Source organism: Coenobita brevimanus, chromosome 47 (assembly GCF_032717465.1).
Source record: "Coenobita brevimanus isolate Jiangsu-jjx chromosome 47, ASM3271746v2, whole genome shotgun sequence".
NCBI lineage: Eukaryota > Metazoa > Arthropoda > Malacostraca > Decapoda > Coenobitidae > Coenobita > Coenobita brevimanus.
Window position 1 is genome coordinate 3,733,922 of NC_137000.1, and position 10,902 is coordinate 3,744,823.

At 44.3% G+C, this 10,902-nt stretch overlaps 1 protein-coding gene across 2 annotated transcripts in view; it reads left to right on the top strand.

The window, feature by feature from the left end:
* Positions 1-10,887, top strand: part of stnA (stoned A) — a 51,950-nt gene extending 41,063 nt beyond the window's left edge. For both annotated transcript variants that reach the window (XM_080271771.1, XM_080271772.1), the window contains exon 2: positions 7,085-10,887. In XM_080271771.1, coding sequence (XP_080127897.1) covers positions 7,111-10,887 — 3,777 coding nt within the window. In that variant the 5' untranslated portion in view covers positions 7,085-7,110. The remainder of the gene's footprint in view (positions 1-7,084) is intronic.
* Positions 10,888-10,902: the final 15 nt, after the last annotated feature.

A 10,902-nucleotide genomic window follows, 5' to 3' on the forward strand; every position in this document is an offset into this window, starting at 1 on the left:
CCTTCCTTCCTTCCCTCGAGCACTTTCCTCCCAAAGTTTCCTCCGCTGTACTTGTTTTTTTTTTCTTTTACTTTCCCTTGTCCTCTATTTCATTTCATCCCTTCCCCCCCTTCTCTCTCTCTCTCTCTCTCTCTCTCTCTCTCTCTCTCTCTCTCTCTCTCTCTCTCTCTTTCCAGATACTTATAAACAAAGAGAACACACACACACACACACACACACACACACACACACACACACACACACACACACACACACACACACACACAATCAGTGTTGTCAATTCTTTCCATACACCCCTCCGATTTTATCTACCAGTTTCTCTCAGCTCCTTCGCTTCTCTCCTTTCCCTTCCATGTTATATCCTTTCTCGTTTTCTCTTTGCTAGTTTATTACGAGTATATTCTTTGCCTATTAACTTTAATTTTCTTATTATTTTCTTGTTTTCATTCCGTTTATTATCCTTTTCACATTTCCTGCGATTCACCTCGTTTCTCCATTTCCGTCATCTTTATTTCCTTTATACTGCCACATTTCTCATTTCCTCCCCTGTTTTTGGCCTCGAGTCTGATTTTCCCCTTACCGTTTCCCCTCCATTCATTTTCTTCCCTCTTCATCCTTCCCCTCCCCTTCTTTTTTCCTTTCACATCACTCCTTGCTTCACACCTCTTTCCCATTAATCATGTTTTTCCCTCCACTCTTTCTTCGTCCTTCTTCCATATCTCTCCTCTTCCTGCACTTTCTCTCCCATAATTTTCTCCCGCTCTCCACGTCACTGTCTCTTCCGCCTTTTCTTTCCTCCAGCCCATTTTTTCCCATCTACATCTTTCCTCCATTCATGTCTTTCCCTTTTTCTCCTCGGCATTTATTATACTTCCTCTCCACAGCCCTTCTCTTCTTCTGTGTTTTTCTCTCTAGGTTTTTTTTTCTTTCACTTTTCCCCTCTGCCCTTTCCCTCCTGTCTTGCCTGCTCTGGCACTAGTCTTTTTTTTTTCTCTAGATCTCACCTTGCTTCCCTCTTTTCCTCTTTAATCCTGTTAGTCTTCCCCTCTTTTTACTTTCATCTATATCACTCCGTTATAACTCTCTTTTTCTTGTGTTTTTCCTTTGCAGTCTTTATTTTTCTTTCCACATATTCCTTCCACCTTGTTTTTTTCTTCCACATTTCCCTTCTGCCCTTTCTCTCCCCTGCTCCCCTGTCCTCCCCTGCCGAGTATGGTATTTAGGTCTTAACTGCCCAGAGTGGAGAGAGAAACGGAGGGGAAGGGAGATGAATGGAGGGAGAGGGAGAGAGGGGGAGGGCAGGAAAAGGAAGAGGAATGGTAACGTGATGGAAAGGGGACATGAAAGGAAAAGGGGGATGGATGGAAGGAGGGAATGAGAGGGAGAAGGGAAGAAAATGAAGAGGAATATTAGTAGAGAAGCATGGAAGAGGAGGAAAACAAGGAAAGGGAGATGAATGACTTGAGTGAGAGGGAGGGGGAGGACAAGAAAATGACGAGGAATGGGAGAAGGTAAGGACTGAAGAGGAGGAAGAGAGGGGGAGACAGATGGAGAGAGAGGGAGGGTAAGAAAAAGGAGAAGAATATGTGATGGGAGAATGGAGAGAGAGAAAGATAGGGCTAGGTAAACAGATGGATGGAAGGGGAGTGTGGAAGTACAAGAAAGGAAGATGAATAGGAAGAGAGAAGGATGGAATGAGAAGGAGAGAATGTAAAGGAGACAGATGCAGGGAGAGGGAAGGAGGAGGAGTGCAGGAAGAGGAATGGGAGGAGGATAGTTAGGGGGAAGGGTAGGGAAAGGGAGAAAAATGGATGAGGGGCGGAAGAGGAAGGGGAACGACAAGAAAATGAAGAGAAATGAGGGTAGAGAGGCGTAGAAGGGAAGGAACAAAACGGAGGGGAGATAGATGGAAGGATAGGAGGAAGGGAGAAGGCAAGATAAAAAAGAGAAATGAGAGTATGGAGGGCTGGAAGGAGCGTGGGGCTGAAAATAGTAAATAAAATGACGAATAATGAATGCAGCTAAGTAAATGATGGCTAACGGCAAGAATAACGGGAGAAGGAAAGGTAGAAGGAGGGTGGGAAGGTAAATGAGAAAGTAACTGGTAAAAAAAAAATGTGGAATGAGAGTTAGGGAGAAGAGAAAACAAGAAGACAGAATAGAAAAGTGATATCTATCCCATATTACCCCACCTGTAAGCTGAATGGACTCGAGGCCAAACACCATATAGGGGTAGCTGACCATGTTTCTGATGGGATTATACTATGAATAAACTTCTAGATGCCTCTTGGAGATCCGAAATGATACGAACGGCACAGGACCTTTACCCAGACAGGCGGCAAACAAGATTAGACCATCAGGCTGAATGCTGGTAAATAATAAGGATAACAAACGTCTCTCAGCTCCCTCCCTATCACCCGTTAGACTAACTTTAGGCCACAACAACAATCACAGCACCAAAAACAGTAACCAACTAAAATCGGGAAAATGAGAAGCAAAAAAATAAATAAATAAATAAATTACATATTAAGTCCCTTCTAGAATTTTCTACATAAGATGAAATGGAAAAATTATATATATTATGCTCGTAGCAAACATTAGATTGTGGAAAAAAGATAAAGAGAACATCCACAGAGAATCAGTGCCCCTTTAAACAGAATCCCCGACCTCCCTACCTACCCCAGTGGCCTACTGTCTGCGCCATGCTTCGCTTCTGTCTGTCTGCCTCCTGCCTCACTACTGTCTGCCTCACCACTGTCTGCCTCACTATTGTCTACCTCACCATAAAATCATTAATATAGTTGATTGCAGTGAAAGTGATTGTGATATTTGTTTTGACTGAGGCGTTGTTAAGAATGTTGTGGTGAAATGCAATAATGATGAAGATGACAAGCAACAGCACAGAATCCAGCATACATCGAAGTAGTATAATGATGATGATGATGATGAAAGCTGAGACACTGGCAACTCAAACTCCCCCAGGAGAGAATCCAATCGTTCGCTTGGGGCTGATTTTTTTTTTTTTTTTTTTCAATCCAGGGGGCCTGACCTTTCACCCTTGACCTTCATATTCGAACCTGACCTAAATAGCTCTAATCAGTAACTACAAGCCTCCATAAAAGCGCTGTGGGTCACAAGAGTATCTGTCCACGAGGGGTCCGATCCCTGCCAAAAACATTCGAACAACTGCGTACATTACCAACGCCTCAATGTGTATGAGCAGTGTCTGTTTATATAAACATAACGTTTGCTGTATGTTTGCAAGAGGATATTGCTAGTTGGCGACATATGACACCTCCCGACATTAGGGCTACCAACGTGTAGTAGCTCGGACACTAATATTTCAGTGACCTTCGCTCTGTGATCCGAAATGTTTCACGCATATCGTGCACCGAGACTTTTGTGAATCAAAGTACATCTCTAGGTCAGCCCTTTCAGAAATTAGAGCCTGAGCAGAAAGACAGACTGGTAAACAAAACACAAACAGATGCGACACAGAACAATACCAGCCTTCTGAACAACGGTAAAAATGATCGTAACTGATTCGGGAAAACGCGCAGTTGGTAAATGCGGTATTGTTAATGATGATGGTGATGATGATTAGGCTGATAGGTACAGATTCCAGCATATACAGGAACAGTATTATGATGGTGATAATGACGATGATGATGACCATGTTGGATGGCGATGACAACGACGACGACGACAATACGTAATAATGATTACGTGATGATTATGATAATAATAATAATAATAATAATAATAATAATAATAATAATAATGATAATAATAATAATAAAAATAATAATAATAATAATAATAATAATAATAAAAGCGATGTTCCCTACAAGGCTAGTGTATTGATCCTTGCATAATGTGGTACTGGATGTGTCATTTAATAAGGTCAGGGGTTAATGATGTCGGTGGTGATGGTAATGAAGCTTGTTTGTTGTAGTGGTATGGTGATCACATGCAGAGTGGTATTGCTGTCTAAGGCACCAATCGGAGTGAAGGCTATGTGACATTTGTACATCAATTCATGTCCTTCAGTCTTTTTTCTTTCTTTTTTCTTTTTGGTGCCACCTGGAACTAAGGTCGGTCGTCTACCCTCAGTCCTTCCATTACTGTGACGACTTACATTGGTTTGTTGTTACCGCCTCCAAAACGACTTCATTCATAATAGTTGAGATTTCGAATATTAAAAAGATTGACGAGGTCTGCATCTTACCCCTCCATTTCAAATCTCTCCCAAGTCTTCGTATACCAAGTGCAAAATGAAAAAGTCATCATCGTCCAGGAGGGAATTATCTGGATTATGGCAGCCTAGCCTCAGAGTCCTATACTTTACAGGGATTATATTATGGTAGGAATAATGGTAATGATGGTAAAGAAAATGATGGTGATTGCACTAGTAATCGAGGGGCTCGTGGAGATGATGGTAGTAGTCGTGGTAGCAGTAGTAGTGATGCGGGTAGTATATTCAGTGATACAGATGTTAGTGATAAACAAAACAGTTACTGTGTCATTATACAATCTCCAGTTTTCATCTAACCCACACAGCAGCACCCTCACATATCACCTGCCTCCCCAACCAGCCATTCTGCTCCCTGGCATTTCATCTTCTCCATACCCTCGTGCAACATTTTTACGCTCTCGCCTCACCCTGCAGAGCATATAACCATAAATTCTTTTTTTAACCTTCATATATATTTTTGCACCCTCACACATTATTTCTGAATACTGCCATTTCATATTCTTCTCTGCAGCATCACATTCTTTACTCCTTTACTTTCTCGTCTTCTATCTCATGTCTAAACATACACATCTCATCTTCAAAGATTACAGTCCAAACTTTCATCTTCACAGCATATTTTCGACACTCTCACACCCCATATCATTTTTCGCTCTTCAACCTCTCTATACCTCCATCTAAATTTTCATTCGCCACACTCTCTACAACGCATTTCACCCTTCCTTCATCCTCACACCCTATTTTCTGCACCCTTACTCCTCGTTTCTCTCCATTTTCTCACTTCCAAGTCTCTCGGAACTTTTATACTTTGCTCTCCAGCTTCACAAAAGACTCTCACAGTGTCACCTCTTTACACTCGAACCTAGCTAGCTTCTCACAATGCATATCTTCCACACTGTTACACACACACACACACACACACACACACACACACACACACACACACACACACACACACACACACACACACACACACACTCTATCGAATTTCACATCCCACACCAGCCACTGTATGCAAATTCTCGCTGCATGATAACGATTCCAACTCGCGCCATATCTTCGCTTCCCCCAGCTTCTACCCCACTCACACCCTGCCACCAAGCGCGCGCGCGCGCACACACACACACACACACACACACACACACACACACACACACACACACACACACACACACACACACACACACACACACACACACACACACACACACACACACACACACCATACTCTCTGCACTTTCACACCCAAAACTCTCCACTTTAAACGCATCTTTTCAACACGATAATGACTACGACCTTCACAACTTCAGCCTCCACCACCCAACTCTTTCACATTTAAGTCTCTTTCACACATCACACTTTGCATTGTGGCTTTCATTACTCTTTAAGACTCTTCACACTCTACCTGGGTTACAGTACTTTCCATCCTTCTTCACTCTCAGTTCCCTCCACCACGCTAACATCCAGTTTTCCACTTCCTCTTACTCGTTTTTTTAAGTCTCAGTGCAACATATTCTATTCACTTCGACGTTCCATCCTCTTACGTTCTCCACACGTCTGATTTACGTAACAACGCTCGCCGCACTCTCTATCTCCACTCTCCTCACACCAAGTTCTCTTACACACACACACACACACACACACACACACACACACACACACACACACACACACACACACACACACACACACACACACACACACACACACACACGCACTTCCCTTCCTCGCACCAGACTTTAAAAGCATACTCTCGCGGGCATCCCCAAAGAAATCAAGGCACAAGGAAAGAAGACAGCTCGCGGGGGAAGAAAACCGATTACTTTATGCATTTTCCCTCTTATTTTAAAGCCGTTTTCCATTCGCTGTACGAGGATGCATATTAGACGGGTGGTACAAGGGAAACTTAGAAAATATTGGAAGGAAAGGGAGAGAGAAAGTGAAGGAGAGAAATGGAAGAAGTTGGGGAGAAAGATACGGAGACAAAAAGAAGTAGAGGACGAAGATATGAAACTGAGAAAGAGACGAAGATGGAGAATATGATAAGAAGGAGAGAAACAGGTGAGGAGGAGGGGGAAGGGAAGAAGAGGGAGATGAAAAGAGGGCAAGAAAGAGAAGAGTGAGGGAAAGAGAAAAAAAAGAAAAAGAGGAAGAGAAAGATAAGACAGAGAGAAGGAGAAGAAAATGGAGAGTAGGAAAAGAGAAAAGAAGTGAGAAAAGGAGAAGACGGAAGGAAACAGAAGAAGAAGAGAGAGAAAGGTGGCTGGGGAAGGAACGATGGCACTCCCGTCTCCTCCTAAACGGCCAATAATCAATGACATTGTTTCCATGTCCTGTTCTGTGTCAGTCCCTATTCCTTCACATGACAGTGTAGTGGAGGGGAGAAGGGGAGAGAAGGAGGGAGGGGAGGTAAATGGAAAAGAGGGTACGAAGAAGAGGCATAATTGGGGTGGGGGGGAATGGACATATTTTACGAAGTTTTCTCTAGTATTGCTCTTGTCATAATGTTCTCATAAAAAACTCTACTTGTAGTTTCTTTGGTACAAGGCGTTATGGCGACTATTTTGAATATTCATACTTTTAAGCAATCTTTCTACCACCTATCTATCAGTTTATCTATCTGTCTAGATGCCTATCTATCACTCTATCTATCTGTTGGTCTGCTGGTCTGTCTGTCTATCTATCTATCTATCTATCTATCTATTTATGTCTGTCTTTCTATATATCTATCTCTATCTATCTATCTGTCTGTCTGTCTGTCTGTCTAATATCCATATCTATAAGTTTATGAGCATCAACGAAACTAATACTTCTTTCTTGTCTCTCCCTCAGGGTCTCTCCACTGACGACGAAATACGATGCTCAAAATAAAAAAAGGAATCAAAAAGAAGATCAAAGGAAAGAAGGATAAAGATGACGAATTATTCACCCCAGAAGAACTAGAACAGTACAAAAGAGAGAAAGAGGAGCAAGCGAGACGTCTTGCCGAGCAGCAGCAGCAGCAGCAGCAGCAGCAGCAGCAGCAGCAGCCAGAGCAGGAGCAGGAGTCGGAGTCGAGCGAGCAGACAGATCAGCAGCAACAACACGAGAACTCAGCAGCAGGAGCTTCTGAGGACGGTGCTACAGAAACCAAAGATACTGAGAAAAAAGACGACTGGAGAAACTTCTTTGCAGCTACTGACACTGTTCTTAAGCAGACCAGTGATAAGCTAGTCCACATTAAAGAGGCCAGTTACTTCCAGACCAAGGAAAAACCAGTTGAACCAACCCCACAAGCTGCTCCAGCTGCCCCTGCTGCCGCCCCAGCAGTCGCCGCCCCTGCCAGGAAGTGGGTCGACCTTGAGAAGGGAGGTATCGACGATGAAGATGAGGTAGAAAAAGAGGAAGAGAAACAACCCGAACCAGAGCCGGAACCCGAACCAGAACTTCCACCCTTACAGTTTATCGAGGACCTCCCTGAAGTTGACGTTGACGATTTTACCGAAGTCTTTGACACTACTTTTGTCGATAACGTCGAGAGTGGACAGGTGAAACTCCACTACATCCCAGACAGTCCCACAGAAACAGATCCAAACGAGCCTGATCCCTTCGACACTTCAGTAGTTGATAAGGTCCTACACACAGAAGAAGAAAAGCCACAGCCGGGAGATAAGCCTGCAAAGAAAAAGAAGAAACAGCTTGTTAGTCTCGGGTGTGCTGTTGAGGTTTTGACTGGCCAGGCTCAGGAGAAGCCCACAGCGACACCGCCAGCAAGTACAAAACGCCGAAGAGTAGTGCCAAAAGAGGTTAACTTACTCGCAGATTTTGATGACACAGAGAAAACAGAGAAATCAGAAGAGGAAGTAGACGGTGGTGAACATACTGAAGCAGAAGATAGCCGCCCAGCTGAAGAGAGTACTAAAGAGACTAATATCCTTGATGAACTACTGTGTGTTGGAGAGAACGAAACCGAACTTCCTGAACCTGGTTTCCTTTCTGCCACTCCTCGTGTTGTTTCTCCAGCCCCTCCTGATGGTGATAAAGACAGTTCGAGTGTGATCCTTAATAATGGTTGTGAAACTGGAAACAAGGAAATCGATTTAAGTGAATTTTTGGAGTCATCTGGAGAGGATCAAGACTCAAAGGAATCTAAACCTGATAACGGGAAAGATCTAGACCTTAAGGACATTGTTGACGAATTTGATATTATCGACAAGTCTGAGGTTACCAACGAAGCTTTAGTGCCACCTGCTGAATCAAATCCCATTGAAGACGAGTTTGATGCAGAGTTCGCTTTTCTTGCTGCAGAATCTGTTGCCAAATCTAAGGAAAAGGACCTTGAGACCCTCGAAGACGACCCATTTGACACCTCTGCTGCTGCCCAAGTCCTTGGCCCAGAGGATACCACTGAGACAGCAGCTGAAAAGGATCCATTTGATACTGGATTTGCAAGCGAAGCCCTAGGTGAGGAGGAAGAAAAGGTCAAGCCAGGTAGGCCTGCTCCTCCAAGACCTGCACCACCTAAGACTAAAGAAGTCCAGGAGGAAGTTGATCCTTTTGATACCTCAGTTGCAGATCAGCACCTACCAGTTGATCCATTTGCATTAACTGAGGGAGACAGCGATCTTCCAGTAACACTAGAACCACAACCAGAACGCGACCTTAAACGATCGGACAGCTTTGACCCATTTGACACTTCCATAGCTGAAAGTTTTGGCAAGACAGAGTTAAAGGTTCTCGAGACTGAACTTCTCAGCGCTCCGGGAGATGGAACTGGACAAGGCTTGAAGCACAGTGAATCAGACTTTGACTTTGACCCAAGAGCTGAGGAAGAGAAAAAGGAGGCACCCTGTTTACTTACCGGTGCGGAGGACGAACTCACAAGTGCACCTGTTCTTGCTCCCTCCCAGGAAACTAAAGAAGACGACTTTGATCCATTTGACACATCCATCGCTGCAAAGGTTGAGATCCAGTCACTGGAAGCAGAGTTACTAAGTCAGCCAGACCAAATTCAACTTATCGGTCAGAAAAAGGAGACAGAAGAAGCCAAAAAGGTCCCACCACCTCGACCTCCTCCAACACAAGCAATCGCAGCAGCTGATGTTGATCCATTTGACACATCCATAGCAGACCAGTTTACAAAAACAGACACACCTTCAGCTGAAGATGAACTATTACCTACTTCTAAAGATACTCAGAAACTGAACAGTGCTGAAGGTGAGAAGCCTAAGGGCAAGCCACTTGATTTACCAATTAAACCACTTCGGCCACCATCTCCCGCTTGTCTTTTAACTACAACACCTCTAGACGACCAACCAGCTCTCCAGCCTGTAGTGGGCGAACCCACTGTAGCTACAAAAGAACTCCCCGAAGATTTTGATCCATTTGACACTTCAATTGCTGATCAGTTCGGGAAGACTGAACTAAAAGTACTTGAGAGTGAGTTGTTAGTCGCTTCTCCCAAGACTGCTGAGGACGAAGATTTCAATCCCCGGGCAGGAGGACCACCAGCCAGACCAAAGCCTCCCACTAGGCCTCCATCAAGACCCTCCTCTCGACCTCCATCAAGGCCTCCCTCTCGACCCCCATCTCGTCCTCCTTCTCGGCCTCCATCCCCTCGCTGCCTCTTGACTGCATCTCCTGCAAGAACACCAGTGGAAGGGGAGCTCCTTCTTCCTTCAGCTCCAAAGCCACTAGATTCACAAGACGAATTTGATCCTTTTGATACGACCATTGCAGAAAAGTTTGGAAAAACAGAACTTCGTCATCTTGAGAGTGAGCTGCTGAGTGCTCCTGATATCTCTGCAGCAGATACATTTGACGACTTTGATCCTAGAAAAGAAGAAGCATCAAAACCTGCACCACCTACAAGGCCTGCACCGCCTACCAGGCCACCAGTTCCTGCCCCGTGTCTCCTGGCCACTACCCCCACAGACTCCAGTGCGCCTTTGCAACCTAGTCTTAATCCTGTATCTGGACCCGCTGAGGGCACCACTCCTGAAGATTTTGATCCCTTCGATACTTCGATTGCTGATAAGTTCGGCAAAACCGAAATTAAAGTTTTAGAAGAATCTCTTCTTGCACAAGACACTGAGGGAAGTGTACCTGTAACCAGTGGTGCTAACACTGCAGAATCAAACAAGAAAGAAGCTGATATCACTGCTGATCGATTCCTTACGGCTTCACCCATCCCAGAGCTTGGACCCACTCTTCAGCCGGTATCAGAACCACAGACACAAGAAACACAAGACTTTGATCCGTTTGATACCTCAATTGCTGAGAAATTTGGAAAAACTGAATTAAAAACTCTTGAGACCGAATTTCTCTCAGATTCTGGAACAAAGAGAAATTTAAGTGACGACGAATTTGACCCTCGTGAAGAAGAAAGCAAGGCGCCGAAGCGTCCATCACCGCCCTTACGGAAACCAGCAACTCCAGTGAGCCTTCTTGACGCTGCTGACGAACACAATATTACTGATCAACCCATACAGGCTATCCAGCCAAGCACTGGAGCTGAACCAGTTGAAGACGACTACGATCCCTTTGATACATCAATTGCTGCTGATATTGCCCCAAGCAAAGCAGAATTAAAGTATCTTGAGACGGAACTCTTGAGCTCTAGTCAAGACCCATTTGACACTTCTAAAGTCCAATAAAAAAAGAAATTACAT